General features: G+C 35.1%; 1 protein-coding gene across 1 annotated transcript; it reads right to left on the bottom strand.

Annotated features, from left to right (window-relative positions):
* Nucleotides 1-2,654: 2,654 nt before the first annotated feature.
* On the bottom strand, nt 2,655-4,780 carry LOC149192988 (sugar carrier protein A-like). The gene is made up of 3 exons (XM_089407173.1): nt 4,583-4,780; nt 3,990-4,499; nt 2,655-3,104 (listed from the first exon to the last, which is right to left on the bottom strand). The coding sequence occupies exons 1-3, from the start codon at nt 4,778-4,780 to the stop codon at nt 2,655-2,657; spliced, it is 1,158 nt and encodes a 385-aa protein (XP_089263299.1).
* Nucleotides 4,781-16,506: the final 11,726 nt, after the last annotated feature.

Raw genomic sequence — 16,506 nt, 5'->3', positions numbered from 1 at the left:
AGGCCTAGCCAGAAACTCACACTTAAATGAAGACACTACACATTGTAGGGTCATCCCTCAAAAGGCATCCATTGGCTTGTTTTGTATTGTAGTGAAAAATGAGGGAACTGTTCAGCAAACTTCTTGTGACACGGAGATCAGAAATACATCTCTGGAATTCAATCTTCTGGTAGCCATCAAGCAAGAAACCCTTGGCAGACATGATTTCATTTAGGTTCAGGTTTTTATTATTTATTGCAAAGTAGTTTTTTTACCAGTTCAGTATGCTAGACATTGTACCTGTTGGCTTTACATCTATACCTCCAGAAAGGTAAGAATAGACGGCGATTTTTAAATTTTGAGTCTTTTTGAAAGACAATTGTCATACCATTATTTTTGTTTTGTTATCTTACTGTATGGCTTGGCCACAGCCATTTTTTAATACAAATGATATCCTTTCCTGTTAAAATCAACTAAGAAACCAAACCCAATGCTAATTAAGAATATACTCTGAGATGCTCTATTTGTTGTATACGTAAATACTTCTACAGAGAAGGATTGATGAATGTCTCTTGCTTATGTTGTTTGGCCGACGTCCAACTAAGAACAACCTTGGATTTTATAGCATCCATTTTATTTTCTAGTGTGTAAATTTACTGGCAGATATTGGAGAGAAATACAAGGATTATCTACACGTTTGTAGAAAAACAACCCAAATTTACTTTTTTGCGGAGTTAGGAACGATGAAACGAAGAGGATAGTTGTTCAGTGTGTAGATTTAATGGCAGATATGATGCAAGGATTGTCTACGCGTTTGTCAAAAAACAACCCAAATTTCCCTCTTGGCGGAGATAGGAACGCTGCAATGAAGAAGATAGTTGTTTAGAGAAGAATAATAGTTTGGTTGAGCTGAATTTAATGTGCATCACAAGCGCTTCCTTCGGTGCTCTAAATATATCAAATAAGAAGATACCTATGTCCTCTACTAGCAAAACATACCCATGTAGCATCATACTAAGTCACCAGGTAAAAAAAGAGAGATCATTCATTAACCACAACAAATGTTTGAAATGCAAACAAACATATTTTAAAAAATCAGTTAACCCTTCAGAGGGTTTTTTTATTGAAATGTAGCAATCAATGGCTCACCTCTCTGGTGATGTGGGTACAAATACATCCCAAAAACAACGAAAAATGCTGGCAAAAACAATACATCAGAAAGTACCCTTCTATTGACATAATAGCGTCCAAACTTCCCTATAAAAAAAAATACATAGAACACAAGAGCACTGCAACTACCAACCAAATAATGGCCAGATGTTTTACTTTTTCGATGTCAGCACTTCCACAGAATTTTAAGCCCAGCAGAGTAGCGCCTAACAGTCACTAATTCAAGGGACTCCCATGAGGACAATGAACCCTAAAAAATTAACCACACTATATGTACCAGTAAAAGAACCTGCCCAGACAAAATGCCGCTTCCTCCATTGCCCACTTCACAGAAACTGATCTCGGCCACTTCTGCGCCGGCACACTGAGCATCTGCACACCCACACCAATATATAATGCCATCAACACCACACACTGGATCAGGTCTGAAACAGCTTACCGGGCAAGAAATAGAGAGCAAAATAGCGATCGAGACATCATAGAAACCCAAATAACCCTAACCCTAACAGTCACTAATTCAAGGGACTCCAATGAGGACAATGAATCCTAACAAAATTAACCACACTATATGTACCAGTAAAAGAGCTGCCCAGACAAAAGGCCGCTTCCTCTATTGCCCACTTCACAGAAACCGATCTCGGCCACTTCTACGCCGACGCACTGAGCATCTAAACACCCACACCAATATGTAATGCCATCAACACCACACACTGGATTGGGTCTGAAACAGCTTTACCGGACAAGAAACAGACTTGTTATTCTCATTGCAGACCGATAATCTTATGGTATTTCCCTCGCTCGGAGAGCAATGGCGATTTCATTCTCAGGCCTTGACAACGCAGCTTTTGCAGCCCTAACCCAATAGCTTCCCTGAGAAAATCGATATTAGCAGGGGGCTTTTGCAACGTTGCATATTCTTGGCACAGAATAACCTCAGAGTAATCTTCAGCGTTCTCCTTAATAAAACTCTGCACGAACGCTTCTCTGCAGGTCCCCGCCCTCCTCTGGAGCGACTCCGCCTGCGCCCTCCTCAACATCCCCACCCTCCTCTACATCAAACGTTGATATCCACGCGTCATGACGGGTTTGATAATGGTTTTTTTAATGTTTTAAAATATTTCTTATTAAATTGGACGGCTGATTTTACTTCAATCGTCTAACAAAAGATCCGATGACTACAATTAAGACAGAAAGGCATCTGGGGGAGTTCATCTCAGAGGGAAACGCCTTACGGCATAATTAAAGAATTTTCTCCACATATAGAAATGCTTCATACATATACAAAACCAATTCTATATACGAATATATAGAAATGCTTCCATAGTCATGCATATGTAGGCATTTTTGCATATGTATACGGCATCATCTACCGAGGCAGTAGATTTGCCCAGACAGCCACAATGGCTAGAATCTGGCAATTTTTTTGGGTACACCCTTAGTTACACCCTTAGTTTCTAGCAAGAAGAGGTATACAAAGATACAACCTAAATTAGTCTTTACATCAATCACAGATCTGGTTCCTTCAAAGTCTGTGCCCCCTCATCCACGGGTGGAACTATATTCTTCCAAAACCAATGTTTTCTCCATTGAAAAATCATTTCTTCAATGGGTACACCCTTAGTTTCTGGCAAGAAGAGGTATACAAAGACAGTCATGATACAGATCCAGCCTGCAAAGAATAGGAAAATCCCATACTTGAAAGTACATAAAAGAGATAGGAAGGCCTGTGCAATTGCAAATGTGAAAAGAAAGTTCACAGAGACAGTTATGGCCTGTCCAGCAGAACGGGTTTCTAGTGGGAAAATTTCACTTGGCACAGTCCATCCAAGAGAACCCCATGACCACCCAAATCCAGCCACAAATAAACAGATAACTGTTACCACCAATGCTGAGAAGCCTTTGGATAGTTGTTTGTTTCCTCCGAACTTTACACTCAAGATTATGCCAACAGCAACCTGTCAAAAGATAGGGCAATATTGTTACTGACGGGTCCAACAGGAAGCAACCCAAAAAGAAAGGCCAAAAAAACTTTCCATAAGCTGCTACTAAACTTTTCTTAAATAGACAATAGTAATTCGAGGGCTTTTCTTCCCAGTGCAACCAGTTGTTGGGATTAAATAAGGGGTTTGGAATTTGGAACTTTGAAAACAGGTTCGCATGTCCCTGTTACACATGGCATGGCATATGAACTTGGAGTCACTACAAAATCCCTCTTTACAAGCTACTTAATGGATGTGGTCACAACTACTAATTTAATTAGAGAGATTTTACAACCAATTTCCCCCTAACACTTACAGCAATTCCTATCCTTTTAAGAAGTCATACAGGCTTCCATGCCGAATAAAAGAAACCAGGAATACAATTGAAGCATATTTATTCTAGCTTTCCTCTCACTTACTCGGCTCATATAGGCAAAACTCAGGATTCCGATTCAACTCTGCAAATGTAAGTGGAACAAGCCACAAAAGCACTCAAGCACACATAGCAACAATGGTTTCAACCAACCCCTAAAAGAGAAAGCATAATATCGGGAGCTTTATTTCCCTGGTGTAAAAGTAAGCAACTGATGCACTTCCCATAGTTCAAGCCTTATTTTGAACTAATATTCGATTAAAAATCATCAAGTGCATTTGGCTCCTAGAGTTGAAACATAGGAATCCTCCAAAAATATAGTTTTCCTTCATGGGGGCATCCCTAGCTGTGGTGAAAACATGGGTGTCTAATAACCCTGGGTTTCACCATCTGAAAAGCCACATACATCGAGGATGTATGCTGACATGCTTGAAAACAAGATGCAACAAAATTAAAAAAGGTCTGCCATGTGTCAGCTTTGCTCTTACATGACATGATATCATCAGAATACCACCATCAAAAAACAAGGTTCTGCGGCCCAACCTGTCAACAGTTGCAATTGATACCAGGGTGGAAAGTACAAGAACAGCTCCGGTTAAAACAGACGAATACAGGGAAGCATTTGAACCAAAGCCCAAACTGCCGACAAGAACAGGGGCATAGAACAATATGGAATTGATTCCAGTCAAGATCTGAAACATGGGCAGGCAGATGGCCATCACTAGCTGTGGCTGATTCCTCCTCTCCAAAATATTCTTGAATGGATGTTCGATGGCGTTAGCCAATGCACTTGCATCTAGCATATCCTCATACTCTGCATCTACATGCTTGGTGCCCCTGGTCTTCTCCAGGATAGCGCGCCCTTTCTCTAGATGCCCGCGTTCTATCAGACTGTTGGGAGTCTCGGGAAGGAGGATCCCTCCAATTGTCATGAAAAGTGCAGGAACTGCAGCCAAACCCAGAGAAAGGCGCACTGAGCATCTGCACACCCACACCAATATATAATGCCATCAACACCACACACTGGATCGGGTCTGAAACAGCTTACCAGGCAAGAAATAGAGAGCAAAATCGATATTACCGACTTTTGCAGCCCTAACCCAATAGCTTCCCTGAGAAAATCGATATTAGCAGGGGGCTTTTGCAACGTTGCATATTCTTGGCACAAAATAACCTCAGAGTAATCTTCAGCGTTCTCCTTAATAAAACTCTGCACGAACGCTTCTCTGCAGGTCCCCGCCCTCCTCTGGAGCGACTCCGCCTGCGCCCTCCTCAACATCCCCGCCCTCCTCTACATCAAACGTTGATATCCACGCGTCATGACGGTTCGATAACGGTTTTTTTAATGTTTTAACTTAAAATATTTTTTATTAAATTGGACGGCTGATTTTACTTCAATCGTCTAACAAAAGATCCGACGACTACGATTAAGACAGAAAGGCATCTGGGGGAGTTCATCTCAGAAAGGAACGCCTTATGGCGTAAAAATGATAAAAGGTTGTGTGGCCCAAGATGGATTAACTATTTACATTTTTAATTTAAATCTAGCCACTCATATATAATCGTGCGCAGGTATTTTGAAATATTTAAAAAGATGGATTAATATGAATGAATTCAATTATTTAATTCCATTCCACTCGTATCCATCCAACTTAAAAATTTCCAATCACTCTCCTAATTTTCATGCCCTACAAGGAAAAGACACGCACATCAATCTCAGTAACAGATTTGATCTATTTGTCTTCATTCCATCCGTCTCTATTTAATTTCGTCCCTACCAATATTCTAAAAGTAATTGTTGTATGCGTATGATGATGTTGTCAAATTGCTGCCATGAATGATATCCTGAATTACTGAAACTTTTTGAATCAAGATGAAGCAGCTGAAGCACATTCTCCCATCATCGTTCCCTACATTTTATATATTTGGTAAGACATTTATATGAAAAAATTAATATCAATTTATCAATCTTATTTTCGTTATAAAGGAACAGTTACATTTCAGTTGGAATTCTTTACGTTTTTTTTCAGTGTGGACAAGTTAGAATGAATTAGTTTTTTATATGAACTGATGAAAACTAATTTAAAAGGTTAGCTAATGTTTATACATTATACATTTTTTGTGTTTATTTATTTAAGTTTTAAATACAATTTTTTTGTTTGGAAAACATCAAACAAATACACATAAATAGTAGTTCAACAATATTATAGCATATACAATAGGGAATTTAATGAGACCAATAAGATTATAGGGAGAGAATTTAATTGGATATTTATTATTTTATTTTTGAGACCATTTTCTTATTGTGTATATAAGATTATATGGAGAGAATTTAATTGGATATTTATTATTTTATTTTTTAATTATTTTTTTTCCATATATATATATTAATAAATTAGTTCAATTATTTAAAAAATTGCAATGAATTTTTAATAAAAATCTAACTATAGTAATGTTTTATGGACATTAGTGCAATTTTCAATTTAAAAAAAAAAAATTATTTGAAATCTCCACCAACATAATTTACTATTAAAAAACTAGATTTTTTTGCTCTAAGAGTTATAGGTCTAGTAATTAGTGTGCATGTGCATTAACATGTAAAACATCATATGTAAAAGAATACAAAGATTAGAAAATGAATGTTTAAATTAAATAATTCTTATACAGCAATGAAAATAAGGATTGAAACCTACATTGAACAAATTTTGATCCATGGCTCCCATTGTCTCGTCTTCATACTAAGTAGGAATAAAGAAGACATAAGGTAATATTCATAAATCTAATATTGTAAGCATGTGCACTGAGAATAGTGTAAGAAAGAAAAGCAAGCATATGGAGTAGGTAGACAAAATATGGTTATTCACAACAAAAATACTCACCATAATCAATATATATGATCTGCAATACCTTTTTACTAAGATGTAATTTCAATAAATAAGTAGCTCATACATGCATAGGTTTCATAGAAATATGATTTTAATGTATAAACATAGCAACATTTATTTTCTTAAAATCTCATTTTAAAAAAGTATGTTTTTTTCCTTTAATTGTTATGGTATATAGAAAAATTATTAAGAAATAAAAATAAATTATTAAAAAAGTCAAAATTAAAATATGTTAGGAAAATTTTACTCACCTTTTAATTCAAAAAAATAAAAATTTATTTTCATTTTCGATTTCAGAACTAAATATTTATTTTAATTTTCAATACCATTAAAAATTATTTTTATCTTAAATTTCACAAATAATATTTATTATAACTTTCATTTATCTTCAAAATAATTTTATTTTATAAAAAAATTTATTTACATCCAAAATAATTTCATTTCATTAGATGAGAAATTAGAATCTCAATAAAGAAGAAAAGATTAAATAAAGAAGAAAAGATTAACAACTCCAATTTTTAAGGAGGCTCCTATATTCTAATTACATACCCAATTATATTATAGTTAATTATGCTAATTGGAAGATTAACAACTCCAATTTTTAAGGAGGTTCCTATATTCTAATTACATACCCAAATATATTATAGTTAATTATGCTAATTGGAATCAAAAGTAGTATTAGAGTTTTATAATATTAATGTTAGGGTTAAATATAAAATCAAATATTAATTTCTTGAGTTTGTAATATTAATGTTAAGGTTAACTATTGATTGTTTATGTTTATGATGTGTGATTATCATATTGATTTTATGGTTTATATTTTTGGGATCTGATATTAATCTCCAGGTTTATAATATTAATCTTTTGGATTCATAACATTAATTCCTTGGATTTAAAATATTAATTATTTCTTGGATTTACTAATTTCTTGGGTTTATAATTTTAGATTTTTATTTGTAGATTCAACAGCTTATGTGATATGCTAACACATAAGACAAGAATCTACTATATTCAGGAGAAACCAAAATTGATCAATGAAAACAATGAATAGAATATTTTTACGGGGAAAGAAACTGCTCAAAACCTTGACTATCTATATTGCATTAACCAGAAGATCTGAGAAGAAAATACAATGCTTGTTCAATCCGAAAATTCTCTTCATAAGTATAATCTATCTCTCCGCTTCATAAACCAGCACAAGCCAACACTTAATCAATTATGATGCTTGCTAATACCCTGCTTCCTTTTGCAATTCCTGAGAGAATTAGCCCATATTTAATTGGGAAAATCTCTCTCCATAACTTCGAAATCCATCCATAGGCCCTCAATTCATTGCATGCACCATCTGTACAACTCAAAAAATTATACAATTGATAGTACATTGTCCCTGAACTCTAAGCTCAATTTGGTCTTCCTCAGAACTGACATGCATGAGTTATTTGTGAGTGAATATTCAGTTAACTAGTGGAGCAGTGAAGTTGCAGTCATGTTTGTCCCCACTAGTAGACCTCCTACTAGTTCCTCCAACTGTTTAAGCTAGTTTAATTGGCTTTAACTCAATTAGACTGAGTTAATTAATTAAAACTTAAAATGACTCAACCTGGAGCAATAAAATTTAGGAATCACTCTACATGACTCTAGATAGACTTCCAAATCGAATTTACTAAGCCAACTACCTCAAATTAACTTACTTAGCTATTACAAGTTCATATGAGAATAGAATTTCAATTTAATTAAATTCAAGGAAAAAATTAGATTACGATTTCTTGTTGTTATTTTTAACACTCCCTCTCAACAAGAAAGAGATTATCTTCTACCCCGATCCTGCCTTTGTGAAAATCCAAGTTTCATCTTGACAAGGCCTTTGTCAAAATATCTGCATCATGTTCCTCTGTGGGAATGTACTCCAACAACATAATTCTCCTACGTACACAATATCGAAGATGATGATACTGGATATCAATATGCTTGGACTGATCATGAAAAACATGATTCTCAGAGTGTTTGATACAACTATGATTGTCACAGTGAATCATTGTTGGACCCATCAGCTGACCAAACAAACCAACTAGAATCTTTCTCATCCAGATAGCCTCACACACTGCTTGACTAGAATCCATGTACTCTTCTTCTACTGAACTAATTGCAATTGGTCTTTGTTTCCTGTTGTACCAAGAAACAACTGTTGACCCAATAATGAAGATCCTACCTGATGTGTTCTTCCAGTCGGATGGACTCTCTACCCAATCTGCATTGATGAACCTTGAAGCTTCACTCCCTCTATCCATATGTACCAAAGACCATACTGAGTAGTGCCTTTGAGGTATCTCAACACATGTTTGGCTTCCTTTAATACAACTTGGTTTGCTTAACCATTTCTTGACTAAGCTAGTTAACTACATAACACATGGTTGGTAGTGTGTTCACCAAATCCATGAGTGAACCTAAAAACTGCCTGTAAATAGTACACTCCACTACTTCACTGGAAGTAACATCCTCATTCCTCTAATTACCAACTAGAAGAGTCTCCATGGGTTTACTATTCTCCATGTGGAACATCTTGAGCATATCGTTGGAATACTTGCCCTGAGAGACAAACAGTTCCTCATCACCTTGCCATACTTCCATCTCCAAAAAGTAGTGCATGAGTGCCAAGTCCTTCATTTCTGACTCTCTTGCAAAATCCTCTTTGCAATACTTGATCAGCTTATCATCACCTGACAGAATCAAATCGTCAACATATAGAACAATAATCAACAATTTATCTTCAACCACAATATGGTAAAGTTTTGCATCTGCTTCAATTTTAGGTGAAGCCAACCAAGTGAAATAGCTATTGATCCTGGTGTACCAAGCACGGGGTGCTTGTTTCACTCCATACAATGCTCGCTTGAGTTGGCACACATGAGACTCTCTATTGAAGGTATCAAATCCTTCAAGCTATTCGATATACACCTCTTCCTCAGTCATGCCATTGAGGAATGTTGTCTTTACATCCATCTGATGTGTCTTCCGTCCCATTTCCATTGATAGTGCTAGAATGGACCTTATTGATGTGTACCTTGCAACAAGAGCAAATGCCTCATTGTAATCAATCCCCTCCACCTAAGAAAACCCTCTGTCCATAAACATGGCCTTATGTTTCTCCACACTACCATCTACTGCTTGCTTTACCTTGTAAAGGCATCTGGAACTCACCACTAACTTATCTGATGGTCTTGGGACCACATCCCAAACATTATTCCTGATAATGGAGTCATACTCCTCAACCTTGGCATCAACCCAAATTGGTTGTTGATTTGCGTCCTCAAAAGAGGACGGCTCAATCTCTACACATGCACTCATTAGAGCCATGTAGTTAGTGTACCTCTTCGGCAACCTCCTCTACCTGCGTTGTGATGTGGGTGCTCCCACATTTTCTCTAATATCATGCAATAACCTGTCAGCCTCTCTGGTGTGCTTTCTCCCATCTTTGGAAGACTCTGCATAAGTGGGTGTCTCCACTCCCTTCTCCTATGCATGTGGTTACTCCACATCATCCTGAGGTTCCTCCTTAGGAGCTAAGAGCTCCTCAACTGCATGTAGTTGAAGCTGCCTCTCAAGGGAACATCTCATTGCCTTCTCTTCATTGAATTCCACATCTCTACAAAACAATGTCATCTTGTTGCTTTGCAGGTACACCCAATAGTTGTGAGGTGTATCAGTGTACCCCAAAAATATGCCCAATTTTGTTGTTGACTCTAGCTTTCTCTGTCCATCTTTGGTAACATGGCAGTAGATTGATGAACCAAAGATCCTGAAATGTGCCACATCTAGTGTCTTCCTTGAAAATGTCTCTTTCGGTGTACTCATCTCGAGAATTTGATGATGGCTTATATAGTGGAAATATACAATTGTGTTGCATGCTTCAGCCCACAAATGTAATGGTAGGCCCTGATCATGCAACATCACTCATTCCACTCCCACAATACTCCTGTTCTTCCTTTTAGCCACCCCATTTTCCTGTGGGTTATGAGGTCCTATCAAGTCCTATCGAATGCTTTCTGATGCATAATTTTTTTTAAAATCATTCGATATATACTCTCCATCATTATCTCTCCTAAGGACTTTCATTTTCCTGCTAATATCTTTCTCAACAAGTGCTTTAAATTCACAAATCTTAACAAAATTCTTATCCTTCTTCCACATGAAGAAGATCCAACACATATGACCAAAATCATCAACAAATATCACATAATACTTGTGCTTGGCTGTAGATGTTGTCGAGAACAATCCACACACATCTGAGTGAACTCGATCAGGATCACCTATGCTCGACTATATTTGTCATGAAAGGAAGCTTTGGTGTACTTTACTAATGTAAACCCTTTGAATGTGTCTACCTTCTTTAGTGTACCCTTCGAAATACCGGTAGAAATTTGTTACATGATCTTTAAAGCACCTTGGTGCAAGTGACCCATCCTCCTATGCCACAAGTCACCGATACATCGGCTCTGCACCTTCTCTTCTTAAGTTCTCAAGGAAACACAATCTTTTACCTCCAACTTGTAGAGGTTTTTCACTCAAAACCCTATCCTCTTCACCTCTCTTGTCGATAAGTGACGAAGGAACACTTTTCCCTTACTAAATATCACATCCTAACCTCTATCCTCCAACCGGACTCCCTCTGAAAGGTAACTGTACCAATCCCAGTTGTGCTATACTCCCATCATCACCCATCTCAATATGCATATGGAGATCCTTCTCCTCCAAGTTACTAAAGAGCTCTTTGTTACCCGTCATGTGGAAAGATGCTCCACTATTGAGGTACCATACACTACTCATCATTGATGAAACCATACAAGTGATGAGGGTAAAATCCAGTTTGAAATATGAAGCAAGAGCCTCACTTGTCGCTCCTCCTGAGGGCATCTTACCAGCCTTCTTATGCAGACACTTTGTGGCAAAATGTCCTAACTTGTGACACTGAAAACACATAATTTTTAACATGTCCTTCTTCTTGTCGCCCTGACAAGAATATGATTTGGAATGGGATGAATTTGCCTTCCCTTTCTTTGCCTTACCTGCTACAACACAATTCTCCTCATCATCATGCTTTGATGACGATCCATCTCTGGTATTCTGCCGAATCTCCTCTTGTACCAAGTTGAACCACAATGGCTCCCACTTTGGTAGCTTCTCCCTCCCATTAATTGAGTCTTGGTAATTGTGCCAACTCTTGGGAAGTCCTGAAAGTGTTAGGCTCACCAAATTGTCTTCGGCAACAATAATCCTGAGAGTTGCAAGATCATCCTCACATTGGGTGAACTTGGTCAAGTTCTTTGAAATAGAGTCATCATTCTCCATCTTTATATTTTTGAGTTTTTCATTCAGTGCCAACGTCTTGTGGTCACTGCTATTTTGAATCAGGTACATCAGTTCCTTCCACATTGCAAATGGAGTTTCCTTACCGTGGAGATTTGAGACAATATGATCTTGAACTCCTTCTAGGATAATCCTTCTCGCTTTTGCAACACACTTTCTCCATTCAACCAGAGATTTAGCATCGGATGTTCGAGGCTTCAGAATATCATGATCTATGAATTCCTTTAGCAAGTTGTCTTCCATCACTGCCTCCATCTTGTCCTTCGAAGCTATGTAATTTGAGCTTCCCTCCAGGGAATACTCAAGTCTCAAACCATAGAATGACAAACAACTGACTCTGAAGTATGAACCTGCAAATTCGATTTCACCTGCACAAAAAACTCAAATTGTCCTCTTCCATAATGTCTTTAGCTCTAATACCATGTATATTTTTACTTGTAGATTCAACAAATTATGTGATATACTAAAAGATAAGACAAGAATATACTCTACTCATTAGCAAAAAACAAAATTGATTGATGAAAACACTAAGCAGAAAAGGAAGAATTTCAATCGCACATAACACAATATTTTTCTGGGGAAAGCAACTGCTCGAAACCCCAACTATCTATATTGAATTAACCAGAATATATGAGAAGAAAATACAATGTTTGTTCAATCCGAACAGTCTCTGCACAAGTACAATCTATCTCTCCGCTTCACAAACCAGCTCAAGCCAACACTTAACCAATTCTACTGCCTGCCAAGCCCCTACTTCCTTGTCAAATTATTGAGAGAATTAGCCCATATTTAATTAGAAAATTATGTCTCCATAATTGCGCAATCCATCCATAGGCCCCCAACTGATTTCATTCGCTATTTGTACAACTCAGAAAATTATACAATTGATCGTACAATATCCCTTAAATCTAATCTCAACAGGGTCTTCCTCATAACTGACATGCATGAGTTATTTATGAGGGAATCTTCAGTTAATTGGTGGAGCAGCGAAGCTGCACTCATGCTTGTCCCCACTACTAGACCTCCTTCTATTCCCTCCAACTATTTGATCTAGTTTAACTCACTTTAACTCAATTAGACTGAGTTAATTAATTACAACTCAAAAGAACTCAACCTAGACTCCTAAAATTTAGGAATCACTCTACATGACTCAGTAGATAGACTCCCAACTCTAATTTACTAAGCTAACTAAGTCAAATTGAGTTAGCTAACTATTACAAGTTGTTGTGAGAATAGAATTTCGATTATAATTAATAATTTAATTCAAGGACAAATTATTAACAATAATATTAACAATCCCTTGAGTTTATTAATCCCTAGGGTTTATAACATTAATCACTTGGGTGTTTTAATCCCTTTGGTCTATAATTTTAATCCCTTCTTGGGTTTATAATATTAATCGTAAAATTTTATAGTATTAATCTCTTAGTTTTATAGCTTGTGTTTATAATATTAATAATCACTTATAATATTGATCATCTCTTGAGTTTATTAATCTCTTTGTGTTTATAATATTAACAATCCCAAGGGTTAATAACATTAATTCGTCTAGTTGTCAAGTCCCACTAACACAACTGGTTGAGGATGGGCCCCATCGGTTGACATGGGCCTCGTCAACAAGGTAACTGAGGATCAAACCTTATAGGAGGTAGTTTTTCCTTGTGCTAGGGGAGGAGACATGCTAAAAAATCTAGTCAACTAAGGGCTCGCTAGTGTGGCCCAGGCTGGGTGCGATCCCCAAGTGACTTTGATGGTTTAGATCCCCAGGGTCACGTCTCCTCAAGCCAGTGGTCAACCTTAGAGTATCACAATCAACTTGACAAAAAAAATGAAAATCGTAGGATTTAGTAATATTCAACTAGACTTATAATATATTGCATTTACAATATTAATCCTTTAGGTCGATTAATCACTTGGATTTTTAATATTAATAATATGAATAATGTTTAGTTTATTATATTATTGATAATATCAGTTATAATGATTATAAATTATTCACAATTATTATCTTAATTATAAAATAATAATAATAAAATTTTGTAATATATAATGATTTTTATAATCATATATTTATTAATATCTATATTAATATAAATATTTAATATATATCAATAACTATGTATATCCAGGCATTTACTAATATCTTTGTGCTAGTTATATTAATTATAATAGCAAATTGTATTACAATTTAACCTTGATAGGTTTCCTTTGAACTCGATGTGTATGTAGGGATACAACAGTCCAAATTCAATGTCAGTTAGGTTTGGAAAATAAATATTTGTGTCTCATATATGGTAATGAGTGAAAATATTTACAAATTAAATGAAGATATATTTCTTTATAAAAAAATAAATTATTATAAGAAAATTATAGTTCACATATAAAGTTAGATTAAATAATTTAGAGCAGTTAATAGAGGCATAGATTTTGTTGCCAGTGTTGGCACTTGTGTTTGAGGTACCACATGCATAGCATGATTATACTCGCGCCGTCCAAGAGTGGCATGCACACATCAAAGGCTGCGCAGGACTATAAACGGGCATATGAGTAAGTGCGTTCGTCGTACACAGGTCCGTTACGGAGACTTTATCACAGCGGCTTTGAATAGACATTATCATACAAAATGTAATGTTCAAAACTTCACAGCAGTCCAAATGAGGATTGTTACTTCTCCTCTATTTTGGCAGACTCGAGGTAGGAGCCAAAATCTTGGCGGTGGTCCAGGATTTTCTGTAACGTTGAAAACTTTCCAGCTGTCCAATCTAGGACTGTTACTTGTTGCATATTCCCTATATTGCCTATGCTTTATCATGAAGATTTAGTGTACTAAATATGTTGAAGATCGATACCCGAAGGATTCTTTCCAATACGACGGCCAATGAGTTCGATATTTAGGTCTATCTGTTTGTATAGATAAGAGCTCTGGTGTTTTCTTCGTCTGAGGCATGTACATAACTGTTGCATTTGGCTAATTCATATATTTGTCCTCCCTTAACCTTGTTCTTGTTTTTCTCCAGGAGATTCAAGTTGCCAGATGTACCGGCTACTGCTCTTGAAACTGTTTATTTATGGCTTTCAGATTATCTTCAAATCTAACGTATTCAATACATAAATTTAAAGAAGTTAAACAAATCAGTGGGAATTAAGTTAGTTGAAATTTGAATATATACTTTAAATCTCAAATGAAAAGGATACACATAACAAGCAAGCATACTCATATATTTTACTATTTAGTGTTCACCTGTTAGGTTGTAATGGCTAGTCGTAAAGAAAATATATTTATTAAATATTAGAGTATTTTGGTTAAATTTAAATGTGTTATTATATATTTATATAAAGTTTAAAGAGTATATCAATCATATTTATTAGTTTATTAATCTGTTTGTGTTAGTCAATAAAGATTTGCTTATTATTTTATGATCTTTTTTCTTATTGCAATTAAAGTTATTCCCTATCAAATTAATTTTAAAATTGAAAATAAATATTATATTCAAATATTATAAAATAATATTTATATTAATAACTTAAAAAAAATTAATAACAAGTGGATTTTTTTTCAGGTTTGTTGGACAGGTTTCCAATAAACAAGTGTGGTTCATCATCAGATGAGATGAAGAGGCAGACCATGGTACAGACAACCTTAAATATAGAACAATGTAGAGACCATAATTTCAAGTAACTGCTATGTTTAAACAATAATATTTAAATTAGGAGTGGTCTACCGAGGTGCAGGAATTTCCCAGATGGCCATTTTTGGCCGGAATCCAGGCAAAAAAATTTCAAAAAATCTTGTAGAGGCAATGTTTGAATCACGTTTCTGATGGTGGAAATGGATTGAGCACCATCAAAAGCTTCTAGGGCACCTATAATTATGAATTTTGACAACTTTTACTTGGATTTACAAAGCTGCATGATTTTTTTCAAAATATGACAAGAATTTCCATAAATTTCAGGGAAAATAAGCATAATTGTTTATTAATATATTAAAAACAAAAGCTAGTTTTTTTAAAATAATATTTAAATTATGATAGTAATTTATTAAAAACGGATATTAATAAGTAACAACTATATTAAATAGCTAGTTTTTACAAAATAATATTTAAATTAATTTATTAAAACTAAATATTATTAAAAAATCATATTACTGCAAAAAAAAACTTGCAATAATCACAAAATCAAAGTCAAACTCCAAATAAGCATGGAAGTAAAAAATTATAAACTCCAAAATAGTGGATTATACATAATTTTATTTTAGAATAGAAATTTCAAAATTTTAATTTAAAATATTTCCTAAATGAATAGGAAAAATGTAATTTCCATAGAATATTTTTAGTAACATCCAAAATATTTTTAACATTCACATAATATTTTATTAACACCTGACGATAAAGTGCTAGTATTTTTAACATCCACATAATATTTTATTAACACTTAAGGATAACGTGCTAGTATTTATGTTAAAGATATTTGGATTTTTTCTTTTCAATTTAATTAAAAAATAGCATGTCTAAAAATGTGAAATTGGATTTTTTTATTTTTCCTCCCCTATATTTTTCTGGTTAACTTTTATGAATTTTAATGTTGATTTCCGCCTAGCAATTTAATCTGTAAGGCTACTCTAAACTAATTTTAAAGTTATCCATCACCAAAGTGATATTTCAAAAATAAACCTATATTCTTGTTGCGCTAAGATGTTTTTTTGAAGTATGGTATCGTGAGAGGTGTCTTTTAGTAGGGTGTTTTTTAGTATAGTATC

This window comes from Pinus tabuliformis, chromosome 2_2, assembly GCF_031772625.1.
Source record: "Pinus tabuliformis cultivar Carrire ecotype Pingquan chromosome 2_2, CPIR1, whole genome shotgun sequence".
Classification (NCBI taxonomy): domain Eukaryota; kingdom Viridiplantae; phylum Streptophyta; class Pinopsida; order Pinales; family Pinaceae; genus Pinus; species Pinus tabuliformis.
This window is presented reverse-complemented; position numbering and strand designations above follow the sequence as displayed.